We start from the raw sequence: 23,772 nt of genomic DNA, 5'->3' as shown, positions 1-23,772 counted from the left end.
AACAACACATAAGCATTAATTAGGACAAAACAGTAAGCACAATAATGAAAAGACAAACTGATATGACACAACAACATATAAGAAAAAGTATTTTATGCAGTATATCATAACAAAACAAAATAAATAATTATAGACGTATATCGTAGTAATAATTATAAAAAACACACTTTATATAAATATTATGACTGCTGGATACATAAATATCATGACTAAATAAATAAAGCAGACAAATCTGAATAAGAACCAAATATAAAAGTACATATTAAAATTAATAAGAAATTATATATAGAAAATAAGTAAACAAAATGTAAACAAAACTAAGAAAGATGAAATAATTGATAAATTAAAACAAACAATGATGATACATGTAATTGAAAGTAAAGAATGAAATAAGATATACTAAATAAAACTAATTTATGTTTAATAAAACAAGCTAGTAAGATAATAATACACTTATAATATAATATACAATAGTGGACAATGATAATGTAAAGTGACTAAAAATATACTAAAATACGAGAAGTACGTAATAATATACGCAAAACATGATATAATACAACACAAAAAAAGTAAACATTACTAAATATGAATATAAACAATTATGATAAAGGACTAAACAATATAACACAAACTAAAAATGATATATAAAACACTAGATTACATATTAATATATACTAATATACGCGATCGATACAATATAAACATAATGATCATCACACAAACATAAACAGATAAAAATATATAAAGTCAATAGTCATGTTCAGTTGAAATCATGAATATTATTTGTCAAGTTAACAAGAAGCACACATAATCAACAAATTAAGATTTATATAATCAATAATAAAAAGTGTTTACGTAAATCATATATATGCATAAATAAATTAAGTATATTCAGAATAATAACATAGCTAACAAAGTCACATAAGTTAGTTAGAATGCAAGAAATGAACAATTCAAAAATACAACATTTAATAAGCTATACAATGGATGATAAATACAAAAATATAGTTGTAGTTATAATTAATAATTTTGAGAGTATATGCCAGTAAATAATTATCATACAAGGCACAATGCTAAGTTAAATATTTAACATGTTTATATAATATAGCAAATAAAATCATCATATATAATCAACGTTAAAAATAAAATATATACATAATATTAAGCACATAAAAGCCTGAATATTCATAGAATAAATCATGCTAACAAGATAAATTATAGGAAAGTAGTCATAAAATATTATATGATAAAATAGACGTAAGAGTGAACGAGTGATTCAAAATAAACACATTATATAAAACAGGAAGGACATAATTATGTATATATTCGACAAACAACATGATAAATCAGAATATTAGTAATATTCATAAAGTAAAATAATAATATAAACAAAAAACAACAATAAGAATCTTTACTGTATAAAATCAATTCAGATATAGTAATATATGGCATAATAGTCAAAATCATATAAATACGATCAACATAAATATACATAAATATTGATGCATAATACATAAAACATGACTATGGAAGATAAAATAGATTTATAAACAAATAAAAATGTAAGAAGGGCATAAATTCGTATAATAAAAACGTTGATATATTGTAGAACAATGAATGATTGATGAACATGTGAATATAAACACCGATAATACATGAAATAGAACACGATTAAACACAGTTGATACCAAAAATGATGAATGACTATAAATCAATAAAAATAAGGGACAATCAATAAAAATAAGGTGCTATACTTTGCCAATAAAGTGCTATATTTTACCATATAGTGCTATACTTTGGTCATAAGGTGCTATACTTTCCCATAAAGTGCTATACTTTGCCAAAACCTTCAAAATTGCGTGAGGACCCCCCGTCACGGTGGATGATTGGTCAATAAACACGTAACGTAGGTCATCGAGTGTTTGCGTTGCGGTGAAAAAAACTGATTTGGTTTTAGACAACTTAAGGTGCAGAATTTCTAGAGAGTATAATGTGCTATATTTTGCTAATAAGGTGCTATACTTTACCAATAAAGTGCTATACTTTACCATATAATGCTATACTTTGGTCATAAGGTGCTATACTTTCCCATAAAGTTCTATACTTTACCAAAACCTTCAAAATTGTGCGAGGACTCCCCGTCACGGTGGATGATTGGTCAATAAACACGTAACGTAGGTTATTGAGTGTTTACGTTGCGGTGAAAACAACTAATTTGGTTTTAGACAACTTAAGGTGCAGAATTTCCAGAGAGCATAAGGTGCTATACTTTGCCAATAAGGTGCTATACTTTACCAATAAAGTACTATACTTTGCCATATAGTGCAATACTTTGACCATAAGGTGCTATACTTTCCCATAAAGTACTATACTTTGCCAAAATCTTCAAAATTACGCGAGGACCCCCCGTCGTAGTGGATGATTGGTCAATAAATACATAACATAGGTCATCGAGTGTTTACATTGTTGTGAAAAAAACTGATTTGGTTTTAGACAACTAAGTTGCAGAATTTCCAGAGAGAATAAAGTGTTATACTTTATCAATAAAGTGTTATGCTATTATCATAAAGTGCTATACTTTTCCATATAGTGCTATACTTTAACAATAAGCTGCTATATTTTCTCATAAAGTGCTATACTTTACCAAAAGCTTAAAAATTGAGCGAGGACCCCTCGTCGAGGTGGATAATTGGTCAGGCGACACATAATGTAGACGAATATAATATAGCTCTTTTTCTATGTATCAACGTCAACTCTTATACATAAAACATGACATCTGATATCGCTGAACCTCATACACATGAGACATATATAAATGTTGTGCATCAACCAAATATTGCAAAATTATCAAATAGCATTAGTTTTGGAATAGAACAATACCATGAGCTATGAATGTACACATTTGATATAAAATACAAGATCTGAAACACATTTCATAGACATATAACCACTGGTGGCCTTATAACATGCTTCCAAAATAAAAATATCTGATATATGATGAATCATATTAATCTGAATACTCATATATCCTCAGTACACATGCATACTTATGTTATAAGTATACATACTAACATAATATTAAAAAAGAAGACATCTTCAATACAGATAATGTTCCAAATATCATTTCACTTTCTTCAGTGTTGTTTCCCCTAATTACTTTAGCTGCATCATCAAGCTTGTCAAGGATCTTGTGTTGCAACATAATAAACATCTCCATGGGTTTCCTTCGAAAGGAACCGCTATTCTTCATGCATAAGATTGGTGGTAGACCTTTAATGAATACATCATATTCTAACTCTTCTCAACCAGTTCATAAAAACATACCTAGAAAATCATCAAAATCAAATATTGACAAGAGAGAACATTAAGCGTAAATTCAACGAACAGGTGGTGGGCAAAAAGTTGAACTAACCTAACTTATAATGGAGAACAACATAACCCATCTCTTCCTGCCAAACCCACTTCCTTTGAGCGTCAAGGATCCTCACCATCGTCGCCGGCTTATGCGAAAGAAACTCCTTACAAAGCCAGACGATCTTCGACCTCCGCCATTAGTCCGGGTGCTCCTCAAGCTCCGTCCATTGGCGGCATCGATAAGTGCTTCAGGTTGATGGGCGAACTGCAGGGAGTCAATGTCGAAATCATTGGTGGGCTATTCATCTGCTTCAAGGTCGACGGTGGTGGGTGACGTGGCGGCGAGGGGAGATAGGGGCGGTGGATGTAGAGGTTGATGGGCTTGAGGGAGGAGGGGAAGTGAAGGGAGGGAAGAGGAGGAGGTTGGTGGTAGTGGTTGAAGGAGAAGAGGAAGCAAGAAGAGAGCTATGAGCTCAGATGGAGGAGGAGGAGAGAGGGAGAGATCAGTTTGGGGATGAAGGGTAGTTTAGGATTTTTCAAGTTTTTGGATAAATACAATACAAATAATGGGTGTATTATACATTTAGGTTTAAAAATAAGTGGGATGTGATGTAATGGGTCTATTGATGTTTTGAAAAGTGAGTGGGTTTTTAAATAAGTTGGGGTAAAACTTTGGGTTAAAAGAGGATTTTTCCTAAAAAGGTAAAAATAAATATCGTAAATATAATAATCTACGTGAATACACTATAATAAAAAGAGAATAGTAATTATAAAAGAGTGAAAATATAAAACCCTACACAAGTAACAAAAATAATGAATAGAGAATAAACAACAAACAATGACATAATAAAAGACATAAATATCTAAAAGTACCATAAAATAAATACTAAAAAATAACACGTGTATACAATGTATATTGTTACAATAACAAAATAATACATATCAAAAAACGCAGCAAACAAATAACAAATGTGTAAATACACTATAAACAACCCATGAGTAAATGCTATATATACCCACAAACGCATATTAGAATTATCTCTTATATTATTTATAAAAAATAATAACTAATGTAACAAAATATATATACTATTACTAAAAACTCTTACCCTTCAAAACGTCACTTGGCAAAAATGACACATGGCAAAAAATAACACATACCCTTGAAAACGCCACATGGCATCAATTTCGGTTCCCAACATTATTCATTATCTTGAAAGTAACAATATTTTTCCATTATTCAATCTATGACTATCTATTACTATCAATTTTGGTTCCCTATATTATTTTGGGAAAAGATAACTTGTATTTAATCTCTAGCTCCTCTCTCTCCCTCCCACAAAACTCTGAGTTCAACCTTCTCATCTTCCCAAAGCAATTGTCTGCTTTTTCCAATGCATCATCATCATCATCATCATCATCATCATCTGTTCAATTGATCATATTCGGTTTCCAAAGTATCAAAGCTTCTCTCCCTCATGGAGTCCCCTCATGGATTCCAGAGCCTTTTTCCTCAAACTCTGCTCCTCCTCCTCCAAAATTCCCCAAGAGAAGTCGGCGAAGTGCGGCCGAAGGCGCTGCACCTACTTCAATGGAAACTGCGATGACAGCTCCGACGATAAATTCGTCGGTGATTCCCCTCTGATCGTCGCCGCTGGATCCGACGACACGCTGGAGATCATTAAGGTAGTAGTTTTGATCTTGTAAGATATTTGATGAAGTTTTCTTTTTGGTCAAAATTTAGATAGTTTTGTTCCTAATTTGTAGGGCTTAGTTCCGTGCGAGAGCCTATCGGAGCGCAATCTGTTGGCGGACGCATCAAAGATCGTGGAAACTAATAAAACCAAGATCGGAAAGAGTAAAGATGTTTGCATCAAGTTCGTAACTGAAAATTTACTGTTTTTAGGTTATGATGCCTCCATCTACAAGTCTAAATGGGATAAAACCCCTTCGATTCCAGCTGGTGCGTTTATTTTAGGAAAAAAATCCCTCCTTTCTTATTGTTATCTCGACTAATTACGTCTCGGTTATGCTGTTTTTTGCGATTCATAATATAAAAGTCTTGCATATATGACTTCATTTCTCTGGTTGAAAAGATGCACTCACAAAGTTTTTCGATGATGGTTGCAGTATCATGAATCTAATTGGAGTTTTAAAGTTCATGAAGATGGGGGAGGATTTTGTTCGCAATTCTGACCTTCCTTATACCATTATCAGGTCTATTACTTATTACTAATATATTAATGCTTAGATAAATTTCTTCACCTATATGAACTTGTAGAATGGTAAAAAAATTTGGCTGAAACATTCAATTTCTTTTGCTTATCAGGGCTGGAAGATTGACTGATGGACCTTATACTTCTTATGATTTAAATACTCTTATTAAAGCAACTGCTGGAGAAAGGAGAGCAGTAGTTATAGGCCAAGGTATCACTTTTTCGATCTCAAACATCGAAATATCAACAGTTTTTGTATATCTCTAACTATAGTTTGAAGGTCTAATTCCAAAACCCTGTAACAATGTGACACTCAAAATTGCTTGATGTACATTTTCAATCTGCAGTCCATATACAAAACTTGATATAAGTTAACAAACACTGCCTATTCAAATAATTTCTACCAAATAAAATGACATGATATTGGTCATGGAAAGCTAGCTTGTATATGGACTTAGGGAAGTATGCATCAAAAAAACAGTTAACAAAAGAGATTTAATAGAATTAAATGGAAGGATAATAATCATGTAGCCGACCCCCAAAATCTGGGATAAAAGCTTTGTTCTTCTGTTTGAAATTGCTCATTGAAAGTTAGTTAAGGAAAGAAATAATCTTCTGAATTTGTGAAAAATCGGTTGCCATATAACTAGAAGCTAGAAAGTTTCTTTCATATTTCACTATCATACATATATTAAGGGTTAAATTCACAATGTTACCATGAATTTTGGAGGGTTTTGCACAAAACTACCATTAACTTTTTTTATTAGATAACTACAATGAAAAATTGTAGAAAAATCCCATAAACTATAGGAAATTTTTACTGCCTTGGTTATTTATGTCCATCAATCTGGAAAATTCACAGGACTAATATATAAGATATATAAAGTACACCAGAACTAAATTGTCTAAAACGTGTCGTGTGTTAAACATGTGACAACCTACACTCATTGTCATCAGGCATGATAGTTTAGTGAAAAGTTCATGGTAGTTTCTCTAACATGTGACAACCTACACTCATTGTCATCAGGCATGATAGTTTAGTGAAAAGTTCATGGTAGTTTCTCTAATAATCATGGTAATGTTAGCATACCTTATCCGCATGATAGTTTAGTGAAAAGTTCATGGTAGTTTCTCTAATAATCATGGTAATGTTAGCATACCTTATCCTTAATCAATAGCCCTTTCTCCTCTTTATCACAGTAGTTTTGTGGATTGTAATCAACATTGTACAACAATATAGTGATATCTCTCAGCTTGCATCTGCATGCTACAATCGATGGATATTTTGTTGCAAAACTTTTTGTAATCATGTTGCATTATGATAAATTACAAAACGAGGGGTTTTTAACCAGTTACTTAAATTGATATTTTTTTGTTGTTCAGGAGATAAACTTGTGGGCGAGGTTAGCAGACTTGTAGTGGCAGAAGCCTGCATACAAGCTCTCGATATAGACTTTACCAAGGGACAAATTTCAAGGAACGCTGCAGAGGTTGTTGGACTCACCATAGTTCAGGTTGAAAGGTATTGATTTATATCTTATACCCTTTCAATTACAATCCAATTAGATGTATGATTTTATATTTTATGCAGCTTTCAGAGACAACTTAGATTTGAACCATGTACATTACATATTTCCTTCTTTTATAGAGCTACATATCTATTCATTTCATGTATCAATCTGCATATATAGATGAGGTTGAGCAATATATTAGTAATATTTTTTAAGTTTACCCATTTTTTATACTTTTTTGACATTTCACTTTAATTTTGAATTTTTTCTACCTTATAAATAATAAAATAACTCCCACCATTTTTTTCTACCTTATAAATAATAAAATAACTCCCACCATATTTCTGAATACCGTTTTTACACATTTACATTTTTCAAACTATATATGATCTTAAACTGAACACATTTACATTTTTCAAACTATATATGATCTTAAACTGATTCAAGTTTTCCAAACTTTCTAATTTTCTAAACTATATATGCAACTTAGGTTGTATCATTTCTGATTACTTATATATTATTACTATTTTATTTTGCATTTTTTGCTACATCAAATTTTGTATATTAAACAAATCCGTGCATCGCACGGGCCTGAAACTAGTAATTATATAATTAGTAACTCAACTCTAAATCTAACAATATGAATAAATGCCCGAATATTAAAGTATAAATACATTACTCTTAGAAATAACGAAACCAATTGTGAACATTACTAAAATAACCTAAATAAGATAAAACTGACTGATAAGAAAACTATGTACTAAAAATGTAAAGGATAGGAATATATTGCATATGTAGAATGTTAAAATCATGAACTTATTAAAAATATGAACAATATATATTATTAATCTAGAACATAAGTAAATGAAAAATGACATGATAGAAAAAGTGCACGCATACACTATATAGATATGCCAAAGTATATTTTAAATACAAGAATATAATCTGAATATCAGATATGCTATGTAATGTATATGTGGAGTCTACAGCAATGCAAAACACTTAATAACATGATTTGAACAATTAAAAATATATAAGTAATGATATATATTTTTAATAAAATACATACAATATAACACTATGTGTGATACATAAAATAATATAATAAATAATGCCGAAATTAATACAATCAACGATATATAAGTCAAATCAAGGGAAACATAGTTGTAAAAATAATAACACATAAAATAACGACCGATACGAGGATAGAGGAGTTATAGAAAAAAAGCGTGTAGTTGCGAAGCGACGAAACAAGAGCAGTGGGAAACCCCGGAGTCAAAGAGTGATAAGATATGGACGAAACCAAATCTATCAAGAAAATAGGATAAGAGCTCAATAATAGTCTCACGGATATAATCATGATATGAGTCTAAGTTATCCATTATATTCTCACTAGCGAGAACTCGGAACCGTGACCTGCATGGGCCACCAAAAAACCTGTCACGCCCCGCTTCCCAAAGTACCAAGGAATCGGAACATGAACAAGCCCACGATGTATTAGATTAAGGAGAATAAATAAAAATAAACATTTCTCCTCAACCTAATACGCTAAGCATTAAGAAATAAATACAATGCGAAGTCACATGTCCCCGATCATAGTTAGTAAGAATATAATAGGCAAACTCAGAATAAAATAATCTATATCACAAGTGAATATCATCCAAGATATAATATTCGGATCAACATGCCCTCATACAAAAACTAAACAAATGAATACTGGAGAAATATAGAATACATCGTTCCACGAAAAAAGAAAGGAAAAGACTACAAAAGCAACTAAGATCATCAACTAAAAGAAAAATAACTGAGCTTCGACCTATTCTTTAACTCTATCTACAAGGCACTCCTGCTAAGAATATCCTGGCTCTGGCACATCTCCAAGTTGGACCTGTTCTTCTTCTAAGCCTGACGTATACCAGAGAAAACAGGTGTACATCAGCGTGCATGGCACACGGCAAGCCCCCATAAAAGAAAAGAACGAACGAAAACCCAAGCGAAAAATGATACGATAACAGAAACGACAAAAGGACGTGCAACTGGAAATCTAATAAAATCAACATGCGAAAACACTACTAAAACATGATAATCATAAGGCTAACTGCACACTATAACCGGGTCGAGTACTAGCCATTCTAAAAGCTCATTGGTCTACATCTCTACAAAACTAATAAAGTCTTACAGAAGCATTAAGGTCAAAATATTCTGAAGAATGGATTAGTGCTATGAAGAGTGAGATGAAATCCCTAAGAATTAACCAATTATGGAAACTTGTTCCTAAACCTGCTAGTTGTTCTGTAGTGGACTGTAAGTGGCTGTTTAAGGTGAAACAAGAATCTGAAAGTGTTAGGTTTAAGGCTAGGTTAGTAGCTAAGGGATTTACTCAAAAGGAGTGAATTGATTATACTAAAATTTTTGCTCCTGTTATCAAATTCACTACTGTTAGAATTATGCTTGCTTAGTTGCTCATTATAATTGGAAATTAAAACAAATGGATGTAACTACTACTTTCTTGCATGGTGATCTTGATAAAAATATTTATATGCACCAACCTGAGGGCTTTGTGGATCCTAAATTGTCTGATCATGTGTGTTTGTTAAAAAAAATTTTATATGGTTTAAAACAATCACCTAAGCAATGGAATATTAGATTTGATAAATGCATGTAATCTTTAAAGTTTAAAAGGAGCTCTGCTGATCATTGCCTGTATTATAAGAATATAGACTCTGTGCCTATATTTCTTTTAATTTATGTGGATGACATGTTGATTGTTAGTCCTTGTTTGAAGTCTATTGAGCATGTTCAAAAATGTCTTTGTGAAAATTTTAACATGAAAGACTTAGGCGATGCTAAAAGAATCCTAGATATGAATATTATTAGGGACAAAAACAAATCTACTCTAGTTTTAAACCAAAGTTCATATGTCGAAAAACTTTTGAGTAAATTTGCTATGTCTGATGCCAAATCTGTGAATGTGCCTCTTGCTTCCCATTTTGTGTTAAGTAAGGATCAATCCCCCAAGACTAAAACTAAAATAAACGATATGAAGAAGGTGTCATATTCGAATGCTATAGGATCGGTCATGTATCTCATGGTTAGTACTAGTCCTGACATTGCATATACGGTTAGTTGCTTGAGTAGATATATGTCAAATCGTGGTATGCCTCATTGGAATGCCTTGAAATGACTTTTAAGATATTTAAAATCCTCTGTAGATGTAGGATGAACCTTCTCTAAGTATTCTGAAGGTGTTAAACTAGTTGGCTATGTAGATTCCAATTATGCAAATGATAGAGATAATAGAAAATCTACCACTTCCTATGTGTTTACTTTGTGTGGCTCTTGCATAAGTTGAAAATCCCAACTACAACCCATTGTTGTTTTATCTACAACTGAATCTGAGTATGTTGCTGCCACTGAAGCTTTTAAAGAAGCTATTTGGCTTAGAGGCCTTATATATGAAATTGGTTTTCTTGATAAAAATGTGGTTGTATTTTCTGATAGTCAATCTGCTATTCAACTTTGTAAAATCCTGTTTTTCATGATAGAACTAAATATATTGATGTTAGATTTCATTACATTCGGAATATAGTTGAAAATGGTATTGTCAAGTTAGAGAAAATTTTCTCAGAATTTAATCCGTCTGACATGGGTACTAAGTGTTTGCATGCTGAAAAATTTATCTCGTGTCAAAGAATCTTGAATTTTAACTTTGGGTAATTTTCCTTTGCTTTGTGTGTTACCTTTGTGGCCTATTAACTTGCTTTGTGCTTGTTAGTAGCTTTGTGATTTTCCCTTTGAACTCGATGACCGTTTGGTAGAGTTCGATCCTTTGTGGACTTCGCATGCTTGGTGATCTTGCCCTGATCTGTGTGATTTGAGTTTACTTTGTGTATTCTCTTCCATTGCTTGTATCTTCTTTGTGATCATACAAACAATGGTTTGGCGATGATGAGTCCTACAATTCCGTGTTTTTCCTTTGTGCACTACCTTGGGCTAAAGGTGGAGATTGTTGCTATTTTGTCGGCCCAAAATCCGGCCCGTTACCAAAAGGTCCAGTTCCCCATCTTACTTGCCCTAGCCCTTCTTTTTTATCCTCTTTCTCCATGCTGCTTAACCCTAGGTTGGCTGCCCCCTTTATAAAACCTGAAGTGGTTGTTCTCAAGAAATAAGAAGAAAAAAACGAGAGAAAAGAGAACCCGAGCTTTGTTCTCCGGAGATTTGTGCGATCCCTTCACCCTTTGTGAGTGATCAAAGAGAAGAAGTGTGGCGAGCTCCCCTCTTGTCTTGGTGGTGCATAAGGGAGAAACGAGGACTGAAGATTCAGGCTTCTGAGCCAAACAACGACGACATCGAAACTCTACAAGATGTCTAATTACCTACCTGGTAGATTTTTAATGCCAAAAGGTTGTCTGCGAAAAAAAAAAACATATCAAACTGTTGAAGAGGTGCCGCAAAAAAGAATTTTTTTTTTGGGTAATTTAGCGATTTCAAGTGCCACCTGTTCATCAAAATGGAGATAATAGGAGTGGGACAGCTGAAGCGCACTCTCGTATTAACTTAAGTAGTCAACCATCTTATAAAGTTAGCAAACAATTCGAGCACTCCTCTTCATTTCGATTTGTCTTTGATAGTGCGTTGATTATTTGAGGTCATTAACAATGCAATTAGATTAATTATTAGCATATTTGACTATATGTAATAGGATTAAAATTTACGCGTTGGGGGAAGGAAACGTGGCAATTCCGTTCTTCATTGGAAAAAAGATAAAAGGTTCGTATCCCAATTTAAACATAATCCAATACAGCGATACTTCAAAGTTTTGTCATCCACAGAGAAAAGAGTTTATTATTAAACTTTGTGTTTGTTTAGATGAAATTTGTCGGCAAAAATAGGATGGAATTTGTTATAATTTCAGACAAACAAAAAACTGAAGTTAACAAATTCGATACTTTGGAAATTATGAATTTGATAGAAATTCAGAACTAAAATTTGAAGTCGCTCTGTATAATATGATAGAAAAGATAGTTTATAGAGTTTTACTATATCTATTATAAATTAGCTGAAATAAAAGATTACATGATAAAATAAACAAGATTGCAAAGAGTGACCAGTTGACCGTTTCTGTGAAAGTTGAGGATTTATGACTTAGCTAATAGAAAAGATCCGGTAGTTTCTTGAATTCTTATACATTATTTCAACACATTATGGAAATTAATAATGAAACCAGGGTTGGGATTGATTCTTTTTTTTTTTTGCGTCCCAAGGTCGACCATTGAGTGCTCATTGAAGGGAAATGGAGAACATTTGTTTCATTTAGGTGAGCTCGAATTTGGAGCAATCGCTCTCCAAGAAATTTAATTTGAAAAGCTATTGCTAGATTGATGGAAACTTAACCGAGACAAGATCAGCTTTTGCAAATAGGATTTAATTACAACAGTCACGAGATCCTCGTCTCTCTCTCTCTCTCTCTCCCTCCTCTAGTCAAAAAAAGATATCTCTTGTTGGTAGTGGTAACTTGTTTTGAACCCCTCCCAAATTTAATCGATGCCCAATAGTAAGCATACATTCTCTCTCGAATTTTACGAGAAATTTTTTCCTTGGAAATTTGAAACTTGCTCGTAAATACGCGTTAAACGCCACCACATTCTCTATTACCCATGTCTTGGGTCTAAGTGGCTAAAATCTTTGTTGGCGTTTTCAGTATTAGCCCCCTACGTCATTAGCATTTTGTTATTAGTCCCTAAATCTTTATAACTTGATATGAGTACCCCAAGTTATATTATAGTAAGTTGGTATTAGTCCTTGTAGTTACTTGTACATTATAACTGCGGGAGAATATTCCTTTTTTTTTAACCATTTTCTTTAATGGACAATTATGCCCCTCATTTAACAAACCAATCCCGTAACCAATTGACCCTAACCCCTTTAGAGCCCCCCAAAACCATACCCGCTTAGGGCCCGTTTGTTTTCATTATTTGGAGGGGGAAAAAGCATGCCAAAATTCTGAAAAAGTCAGAACTTTGACAGACTTTCTTGCAAAATCGCCCCAAATTGCGTCCAAACGGACACTTAATGAAAACCCAAATCCATTTCGCCTTTATTCTTCACGCCAACTATTAAATTTGGATGGGTATTTAGGCAATTTCTCCATCCATTGATTAGTGTGAAATATGGTTGATGGTTCTAAATGGTAAACCTAACAAAATGACTAATATCAACATATTAAGGTAATCTAGGGACTACATCTTAGAAATACCCAATTTTTGTTTCGTCATCTCAATTGGACCACTCCATGATCGCCACGTGTCTCTTATCAAAAGGAGCAAAAGAGAACATTAAAGAGGAATTATAGACCCGGGGTCACTTTTGTTATTTAGAGCATGTCTTCAGGGCAATTCGATGCTTGTCTATAAAGTAAACGCCAAAATTTGAACTAAAGGTGACCGTTTGAGCTCTATCTGTACTTTATTTCACCTCCTCAGTCTCAGATCTACTTCAAAATTGAACAAGCAGAAAACCCCAACCACCTCCTCTCTATGAACTTCAGAGGGAGCTAGAGAGAGAGAGAAAGAGAAGCTAGAGAGAGGGAGATGACAGGAGTTGTGGTGGTCTCCAATGGCTGCAGGGGTGGGAAGAGAGTTAAGAGGGAAGTAGAGAGGGAAAGCCAGCTCTCTGCGCTTGCATTGCTAATGGCTACACTTAGGAAATCTATGGTGCATTGCCGGTTGAACACCGCGGATGAAGCAATCTCGGCTGTTGATCGGATGGAGATCGGATGGCCTACGGAGGTTCGACACGTTGCCCACGTGACCTTTGATAGGTTCCATGGCTTCGTCGGGCTTCCTGTTGAGTTTGAGGTTGAAATTCCTTGCAAAGCTCCAAGTGCGAGGTTCTAATTCTACTCCATAAGTCATTTCTCTAAATTTTGTGAACTGGGTTCGGTCTTTTACTGCAATATGTGAATGTTTGTGTCTATGGTGAAATTGAAGCACTTTTGGGGTAAATTTTAGGAGGTCTCTTCAAAGCTATAGAGCCAATCGACCACGGATATTGGCCCAATTTATGTTTTGCGTTTCTTTTAGTTAGAATTTTTTCACATCCATTAAGTTTAGATTGAAAGATAACTGTAGAGGATGGTTAAATATGCTTGGATTTTTGTCTTAATTAAAGATTATGTTACTTTTAAATCAATATGGATGCAAATAGATTAGTCTAATCAGTCTTTGTTTGTGAATTTTCCATTCTCAACATCCTGTTTAGTGCAGTTAAACTTATTGTACTTTCTCAGATAAATCTATGTAGCAAAAACTTGTGGAATTGTGTAATGACAAACAATACAAGTCCATACTCAGTTGAGCATGTAACGCAACGTTGAAGTGATAACCTCGGAATCCACCATGAGGTGTTCTCTGAATCCACAAAGAACGATCTCCGAATCCACAAAAAAAATATTAAAAGAGAAATTTTATTGATAAAAAGTTATGCCTCTAGATCTTACAATACTCTGCTTAAATAGAAAATAAACAAGACTCTTACTATAACTTAAACTTTACCAAAAATAAAAATTACAAAACTCTAACCCTAAAAGACTCCCTAGGATTAGGCAAGCAAATCAGTCAAATTTGGAATCAAACCGGATTTACTTTCTAATCAAAACAGACTCCTAAAACATTACCTAAAATAGTAAAAAACAGTCAAAAATGCTGATATCTCCCAATCCAGAGGGAATTCGGCGAAACGGATGGCGACAAACCAGACAACGGTTGGTTTGGTTAACCCCATCTCGAAAAAATACGCGATTTACATACGTAATTCGTCCAATTCCAACTTAAGGTTTGAGAGATATGACTCGTTCTTCATTGCAAGTTATTTTCCTCGACCGAGTTCGCGTTTGGGCTTGTGTCGGCCATGCCTCTCCATAAATATGTCCACAGTGTGTTCACATTGTGTTCTACATCAACATGTTTACCATTTGCCCTCATTTTAGCTGAAATTACGTTGGTATTGATTATTTACTTATATTTGTTTTGTGCCAGTAGTAGATTAACCCCACACTTTCATTTAATTAAGTTTGCTGTTATTCGCAAAATTGATATCAAATATATGCATTGATAAGTAGAATATATTTTGGTGCAGTGTAAGTGTTTTTGGTGTATCTGCTGAATCTATGCAATGTGGCTATGATTCTAACGGTAACAGTGTCCCAACAATTCTATTGCTAATGCAGGAGAGACTGTACTCACAAGGAGGTCTCAAGGTATCTAACATGCTAATATGAATATTTATTGTCCAATCTCAAGAAATTTTATTAAAATACTTTTCTTTTCACAATGTGAATATTACAGGCTGAAGGAATATTTAGGATAACCCCCGAGAATAGTGAAGAGAAGGAATTAAGGAACCAGTTAAACATGGGAATCATACCAGATGACATCGATGTCCATTGTTTGGCAGCCCTAATAAAGGTATTGATGTTAAATTTATACTGAATAAGAATTTTTTGGAGCTTTAGTAGTAAATATCAACTATACAACTAGTGAAGAAGAAATAATAGCCTATTGAACATATATCTATTACTTATATCATACAAGAAAACGAGAATAAAGGTTTTATCCTAAATTTCTGGGGTCAGCTAAAATTCATGAGATTCAACTCAATTTTAAATTAGTTGTTGGCCACCTAATGCAACCATTCTTTATCCTGCCTGGGACAAACAATGGAAGGATAAACATTAAAATTCATAAACGGCGTAGTTCTCAATTACTTATATCATTCTACTGAATATTTGCATTGAAATTAAAAATTGAAAATTCGATATATAGGCATGGTTCAGAGAGCTTCCAGAGGGAATACTTGATAGCCTATCTCCAGGACAAGTTCTTCAGTGTGAATCAGAGGAGGATTATGTTGATCTTGTGAAGCTGCTTCCTCCAACACAGTTTGCACTCCTCAATTGGGCTGTTGATCTCATGGCTGATGTGGTTGAAGAAGAGGAAATGAACAAGATGAATCCAAGAAATATCGCCATGGTATTTGCTCCAAACATGACTCAGGTATTCCCCAAATCCCTTTGACATGATGAAACCAAATTGATATAGAATAAATAAGCATAATTGACCCGCGCGTTGCTGCGGCATTAGCATGAACAAAATTAAAAAATAATGGTTTAATCCAATGTTGAAAATAACGATAACGCATAACGTAACGCTTACCTCCGGTTAAGTTACAATAGCGATAACGCATAACGTAACGTAGGTTAAATAATTTATTATTATTTAAATAATTTATAGATATATAACATTCAAAAAAAATCAGAAATTTTTAATTTTTAATAATTTCAGCAATTTATAGTAGATTCTGTAATATAATATTGTTTTTTTCTGTTGTAATTCTTTACCAGGATCTGATTAATTATTATGTATATTGAGAAACTATAGCTGAATCTGCAATTCTTCACTGCAAATAGCCAGAATCAAACTCGAGACCTCTCTTGGACTGGGTCAAAGGAATTAGTACTCTCTTGGACTTAAGAGAGGCCTAGACACAGTAACGCCCAAACTAGTAGGATTTGTTATATAAATAATCAATATTTCACAGTTAATCACATCTTCAACAATCAACAGAAGATAGCAACAGAAGATGATATCGTGGAGGGTTTCTTCAGAAAATAGCATAAAAAGGAGGAAAAAAAAAAGAAAATCCAGGAAAAAAAATAAAAATAATACCTGACGGGAGATCCAGTTGCAGTGGAGGGTTTCGAACGCTTGCGAGATCCAGTTGCAAGGGAGGGCTTCAAACTCGTGCTGGAGGGCTTCGAACGCCTGCGGAAAGGCTTCGATCGCGTGCTGGAGGGCTTCGATCGCGTGCGGGCGAGCTTCGAACGCCTGCGGGAGAGCTTCGAATGCCTGCGGAAAGGCTTCGATCGCGTGCTGAAATGGAGGCGACGGGAGATCAGAAGGGGGATTCGCTGGTGTTCAAGAGAAATGGAGGCGACGGGTTAGTTTAGGCCCTCTAGGGTTTTGTTAACAAGTAAATCAAATCACAGCCGTTCTTTTTTTTTTTTAAAGCAATCTAAGCCATTGACAAAATAACCTAAGTTATTAAACGTTACGATGTTACGTTACATAACCTACGTTATTGGGAAAATAACCTACGTTATTTTGTTCTTGCGTTATATTCAAACGTTATGTAACGTTGAGCTTGCGTTACGTTACGTTATGCGTTATTTTGCGTTACGAAACGCGTTATTTTCAACACTGGTTTAATCATTTGCATTGAAATTTCTTAATTTGCGGATAAAACTATTTTTTCTAACTTGTATTGCTAATAAATTAATAAGAAAGAATATAAAAGTTAATGATTTAAGTATTTTTTAAAGAATTTCTGGAAAAAAAGAAGTAAGCATCTTAATTAGTTCCCTATATTATTAAAATTGCTCTTGCATCCCCCAAATCATTATGAGTTGTTTGAAATTAATTTCCCTCAGTTAGCAATTTTTTAATTTGGAAAATATTCCTTTAATTTTAACTTTTTCAGAGTGGATATCCTATTTTATACAAACACATGCCGAAGGTATTTTTGGGGGGTGGTGGGTGCGGAGGGGAGGATTTTAATGTCAATGTTTAGAGTGACAGAGTGGGAAAAGTTTTACCTCTCTCAGAAGCTGAAGAGAGAATTGGAAAAAAAGGCAAAACCGACATTTGGTGAACTCGAGTTATTCAGTGAGAATGGTTTAGTAGTTACTTATCCATAATTAAAGGTTAATCTAATCATGATTAACAAATTGGATAGAATTTATAGCAAAATATTTTAGTAATTGCTCATCCATAGTTAAGTACTAATCTAACCATGTTTAAACATTCCATTTAGAAATTTATTTTGAAATTTTTGGATAAAACTATTTTGAGAGTTGTACTATATGTGAAAGAAGCCAAAAAAATAATTGTTAAAAATTTGATTTAGAATTTTATTTTTAGGTTGTCAATAATTTTTTTAAAGAGTCCTACTTAAGATAAACACATACTACATTTATCTTTTTATTCATTTTGATAATCACAGTGATGTATTCACATTGTATCATATTCTTTTTATTTTGATCCACTAAGCCCAAATGAAACTTACTGGGTCTTACTTCAACTACAAGAGCTCATCAGGCTTATATTCATTACTGGTTTCCCCTGAATGCAAGAGATGTAGCTGTTCTATTATGTAAATTGCTTTTCTTAAGTTAGGAAGCAAATTTCATTGTGTATGTCTTGGGCAATGGAGAGAGAGTAGTTAGAGAAACAATGACGTTTTCTTTTGGAAAAATTTAGTCAAAACTCCCTTAAGTTTGGGCCTTTCCTAGATAATCCAATTTAACTTTCAACAATATTCAAAAAAAAAAAACATGAACCACAATTTTTACCAGCAAAAATATTGCCATGCTAATTTTACACACATGTAAAAATTGCGCTCGACGTTAATATTGTTGAAGATGGAATTTTTTTTAGAACCCAAAACATAAGGAAAACATCATGTGAGTTCTAGGGTATTTTGAAGATTAGAGCCGGGAATGGCTATCTAAGGAACGACCATTTAAAGGGGTTTTCCTAAAATTTACCCATATCTTTTTCTATTTTGGTTTTTTTGCACTTTGGCACTCCAAAGTTTACCATTTTTTTATTTTGATATCTCAAAGTATCTTTTTAACACTTTGATACTCCAAAGTTCATTCACTTTGATACACCCAAAATATTTCTTTGACACTTTGATAACCAAAAGTTTCAATCAAGTTACACTTTGATACCATCAATATTATGTAAGATTCATACTAGATTTATATTACATCCTTAATATGTGATACATTGGATCCCTTTTTACCCAGTTGGTAAGCATGTGATACTAATTTAATCGAAAATCTAACAATATGTAGATAGAGGTATCAAAGTGAAGTGAGATTGAATCTTTGATATATCAAAATGGTAAAAAGGTACTTTGGGGTATCAAAGTGAAATGACATTGAAACTTTAGGGGATGAAAGTGTTGAAAAATCCTCTGGTTTTAAAATGAAAAAGTGTATAAACTTTGGGGAATCAAAGTAAAAAATAAATCTCTATTTATTTTTTATTTTTATCTGCTTCTTTCAGTTGAGCACCGGTGAGACAAAACGTATGTTTTCCTAAAATTTACCATTTAAAGGAGGTTTTCCTGAAATAAACAACTATTTATATGTTACTGTGTTGTCTTATCAGCTGCTACCAATGTACTTGTTTGTATTTTTTTTTGTTTTTGATAGAGTGAAGGCATTATTTTGACTATTGCTTTTGACTGTGGTTTATGAGATGTACTACGATTCAATTACTACTGCCGATTTTCGTTGCCATCTGCTAAAGTTTTTGAAGCTACAGTACCTGACTACAATGAAATTTTCCAATAATTTAGTAGATAGTATAATAGTAAATAGTAGATAAATAATAATAATACTAAACTATTGGGTGCACAGTAGCTTAGGAACAATGGTAACCCCAATAGTTTTATATATATATAAATGTTTTTATAACTACTTTTGGACATTTTGCCCCTTAAACATCTATCAATCAGTAACAAACAATTATATGTGTTGCACTTATTGACTATCTTCGTGCAATATTTACGTGCTCCATCAAGCTTGCATTTAACTAAAGATTTATATATTTTCATTAGGCTGTTCTTTTGACTGTACTATGTCTCTGCAATTTTCTTACTCTATGTTGTCTTGTATAGTTTTCATGTCCCAATAACCTTGCATCTAAACATTCAGCCAATAATCAGTATCATTATGCAGTATTAAGCATATATTAAGAAGTATTTTTAGAGAGTTAACGTGCAATTGTAGGTATTATTTTCAAAAGAGTTGATACTTTTGCATTTAGTATTTTAGGCGCATATCAAAAAGAAAATTGGATTTAAAGGACTGACATAATCAATTATAGATTTCAAACTCAATTCTTGATCGACCACAGAGACAATGCTAATTTATTACAATATGGCATATCAACTTTTTAATGTCAAGTTCTTCTTTTTTTCCCTTATCAGCTTTCAGATCCCCTGACATCTTTGATGCATGCTGTTCAAGTTATGAATCTTCTCCAGACTCTAATCTTCAGAACTTTAAGAGAACGTGATGATGCAGCACTATTGGAAGGATATTCACTCTTTTCATCTTCGATTTCATCTGAAGGTGACATGGATGACGAAAACGGTGAATTAAAGGATAGCAGTTCATACAGTTTTGATGATGAAGTGTGTTGCAATTTGGAGGAACAAACTTCTGATTTCCAATTTAGTTTCAATACGAGCAGCGTTAATGAAGTAATTGGAGGTGCTAGTACTAATGATGTAGTCGAAGTTACTGAGAACATTGAAGAATGCTTCTTAAAGCAACTAGAATTGGGCTTGAAGGAAGTTAATGGTGATCAGGAAAGAGAATTTAGCTGCCCTGTATCGAATCCTGAGTCTAGTATTTCCACATCTGAAGCTAATCAAGAGAGAAGATCAGCTGTAATTAATGAAGTGGGATCTACAGATTTTGAGGACATTGAGGAAGACAAAGCAGTGGAAATGATAGTTGAAGCGCTAAATTTGTCTACCGTCAAGCTATCTACAGCGATTGAAGATGACCAAGAAGTTAAAAAGGTGGTGAAGGTCCTAAATTGCTCCTCCATGAATAGATCATTTTCTGCTGAAAATGAAAACAACCAAGAAGTAAAAGAGGCGACGGGGGCACTAAATTTGTCGCGAATGAGTAGATCATTTTCTTACTGATAATGGACTATAAGGTTCAGTCTGTGTTCATGCAAGATCATTGGCTTTAATCTCACGAGCCAGGGTTTGGAAGATTAAGAAAATATAGAACAATGGTCATGAAGGATTGACCGGTAAGTTTATATACGGATTGAACATCAGAAAAACTACTCAAACTCAAATGTTGCTAGGGGTTCAGATGGTCAGTATTGTATTTTCTAATTACTGATGATAGTTCTCAGTCCCAATTTTGTTTTTGTTTTTTTCCTTTTCTTTTCTTTTTTCCCCTTATGCTTCATCCCCTTACTGTAATATTCTGTACACTGGACGTGTTTCTTGTATTTCAACATCTTCTACTCTTCTTCAAATATATTGTACTTGCATTTGCCTTAACTTGATCAACATTATGATCTCTGCTGCTTCAGTAGGGGTTTTTGCCAACAAAAAGTCGCAATCGATTCCAGACAGATTAAATTTTAGTGGTTGAGAAGCTTCTAAAATTCTACCAAAAAAAAAAAAAAAACTAGATAAATCTTCATACAAGAATTTAAAGGAGTGTATTTACTAGAAATGATGAGAAATTTACAAGGCAATAACTAACAAGTACAGTGAAGTATTTACAAGGCAATAACTTAACATGAAGTTATTTCTCCAAATTTCAGAAAGATTAGAGAGAACTATGTAAAAAATAAGAAACCAATAACACTTTCCTACCAAAAATCGTTGCACGAACATACTCCATCTTTGAAATGGTGGAATCTGACTCGATCACGAACAATAATTTCTCGCTTGCATATCTTCGATATCAACTTAGTAGCACTATGACAATCTGTACAAACCCGAAGATTCTTAAAAATCCTTAGTGTAGTTCCAGGAGCAGTACTAATGAGACCAAACCCGATAGCGAGCTTTTCGCTATGGTGTCCAAGTGCATGCTCCTTCTCCTCTTCATCTATATCATACAAAACCTCTGTTATCTCAGCATGATATCCTTCCGTGTTCATCTTTTTTCTCAATTCCTCCAACTCAGCACATATATCAGTGTATCTAGGATGAGACTTATTACCTGAAATAAACTCATGGATCATGTTATTTATCTCAATTGAACTACTACCAGGAATCTTCTCAATTCCCATATTCTTCATGATCTTTCTTATCTTCTCTACTTCCTTCCATCTTCCAGCCAAAGCATATATATTAGACAAAAGCACATAATCACCACTTTCATGTGCTTCCATTTCTAAAACAATTTTTTCGGCTAATGCAACATTATTGTGGATTTTACAACCCCCAAGTAAAGCCCTCCAAATAACAATGTCTGGTTTCATTGGCATTTCTCTTACAATATCTTCCGCTTCCTTCAATAATCCACACCGACACAAGAGATCAACCATACAAGCATAATGCTCCAAAATTAGACTTACATCATACTTCTTTGAAGTGCAATAAAAATGCCTTCTTCCTTCCTCTAGAAATCCTCCATGGCTACAAGCCATGAGGATGCCAACAAAAGTAATCTCATCGGGCCTAATAGATGCACCAAGTTGCATTTGATCAAAGACATCCAAGGCTCTCCGGGCATGTCCATTCAAAGCCAATCCATTGATCATCGTATTCCAAACACAAGTATTCTTCGCCTTTAAACTCGTGAATACGTCTAAACCAAACTCGACAGCCCCACACTTTGTATACATATCAATCAACGCAGAACCAAGAAATGCATCCAATCTAAACTTGTTCTTGTTAACATAAACATGTATCCATTTTCCAGCATCCAAAGCACCCGAACTAGCACAGGCCAATAGAACACTAACAATACTCACCCTATTAGGCCTAAACCTCTCCATTTGCATCAAAACAAACAAGTGCAATGCTTGCAGCGGTTGCTGGTTACGTACATAACCAGAAATCATAGCATTCCAAGACACCAAATCCTTATCAGGCATCTCATCAAAATACCTCCTAGCCATCAAAGAATCCCCATTGTTGCAAAAACCCGTTACCATTGCAGTCCAAGACACCCGGTTCGGGTTTGGAGCGCATTCAAACAGCTCAATTGCCGATAGCGTATCGCCCAACTCAAAGTAACCACTGATCATAATGTTATAAGATACAATATCCCTTTCAAGCATTTCATCAAACAGGAAGCGGGCAACGTGTAATCGCCCACAAACAACGTAACATTTAAGCAATGCCTTCTGCACTGAAGTGCAACATATGAATCCAAGCTTTGAGATTAAGCAATGGAGTTGGGTTGAGTGGGCGATGGACCTAGACTTGGAGCAGGACTTGAGGAGGGATTGGAAAGTGAAGGAGTTTCCATTGTTTGGAGGGTGGGTGTAGGATTTGAAGAAGGCGAATGAATTGATGGGGGTTGAAGAGGAAGCATAGGCTGAGATTAAGGAATTGGAGATGTTTAATGGGGGTTTTTGAGATGGGTATTTGATCAAGAGTTGGGTTTGTATTTGTTGGAGTTGTTTGGTAGTGAGTTGGGGAGAGGAGAGGAGTTTGGTGAGGGGTTTAGTTTGGGAGGAGAAATTTGACGGCATGATAAAATTTAGTTTAGCATTGTTGTTTATCATTAGTGTAAAATTGGTGTCTTTTACAAGTTTGGAAAGGGATGGACTTTGTACAAATTCAAAGGCTTCATATTTTAGCTCCAGTTCAGTGCTCGCAAAAAAATGTATAGAATTTGAGACTGGGAGCATGTAATTTTGGGCGGGAAATGGGCCGATCAGCTCAAGCAATTAATGAAAAACTTTAGGCCCATTACAGTATTTGTGCATCGAACTCGTCCACAAAGTTCAACCCATGCATGCGTTTAACCTCCATTTTTTCCACGGAGTCCAAATTTTATCAGAATAGCCGCATTACTCAAGTAGTTGAATCAACAAATTGAAGGAGAGTACAAACTAATAGACCTTGAA

At 33.9% G+C, this 23,772-nt stretch overlaps 2 protein-coding genes and 1 long non-coding RNA gene across 3 annotated transcripts; 2 read left to right on the top strand and 1 right to left on the bottom strand.

The window, feature by feature from the left end:
* Positions 5,531-7,037, top strand: LOC109846962. Its single transcript, XR_002248589.1, has 3 exons — positions 5,531-5,571; positions 5,684-5,781; positions 6,954-7,037. It is a non-coding gene; the product is annotated as an uncharacterized LOC109846962 (long non-coding RNA).
* Positions 13,558-21,247, top strand: LOC109848957 (rho GTPase-activating protein 5-like). The gene is made up of 5 exons (XM_020418695.1): positions 13,558-13,970; positions 15,218-15,338; positions 15,427-15,546; positions 15,904-16,134; positions 20,138-21,247. Exons 1-5 carry the CDS (start codon positions 13,672-13,674, stop codon positions 20,864-20,866), a joined length of 1,500 nt encoding a protein of 499 aa, XP_020274284.1. The 5' UTR covers positions 13,558-13,671; the 3' UTR covers positions 20,867-21,247.
* On the bottom strand, positions 21,432-23,486 carry LOC109850871 (pentatricopeptide repeat-containing protein At1g08070, chloroplastic-like). Its single transcript, XM_020420958.1, has one exon. The coding sequence runs from the start codon at positions 23,425-23,427 to the stop codon at positions 21,556-21,558; it is 1,872 nt and encodes a 623-aa protein (XP_020276547.1). The 5' UTR covers positions 23,428-23,486; the 3' UTR covers positions 21,432-21,555.

The sequence above is a fragment of the Asparagus officinalis genome, chromosome 7 (genome assembly GCF_001876935.1).
Source record: "Asparagus officinalis chromosome 7, Aspof.V1, whole genome shotgun sequence".
NCBI classification, from domain to species: Eukaryota; Viridiplantae; Streptophyta; class Magnoliopsida; order Asparagales; family Asparagaceae; genus Asparagus; species Asparagus officinalis.
The sequence above is the reverse complement of the archived record's forward strand: the minus strand, read 5'-3'. Positions and strand labels throughout refer to the sequence as shown.

Excerpts from the sequence above, each read along its gene's own strand:
- LOC109848957 (XM_020418695.1), top strand. The coding sequence starts at position 13,672 with ATGACAGGAGTTGTGGTGGTCTCCAATGGCTGCAGGGGTGGGAAGAGA. Across the intron at positions 13,971-15,217 it reads TGCAAAGCTCCAAGTGCGAG|TGTAAGTGTTTTTGGTGTAT; the intron begins GTTCTAATTCTA and ends ATTTTGGTGCAG. Across the intron at positions 15,547-15,903 it reads GTTTGGCAGCCCTAATAAAG|GCATGGTTCAGAGAGCTTCC; the intron begins GTATTGATGTTA and ends TTCGATATATAG.
- LOC109850871 (XM_020420958.1), bottom strand. The coding sequence starts at position 23,427 with ATGATAAACAACAATGCTAAACTAAATTTTATCATGCCGTCAAATTTC.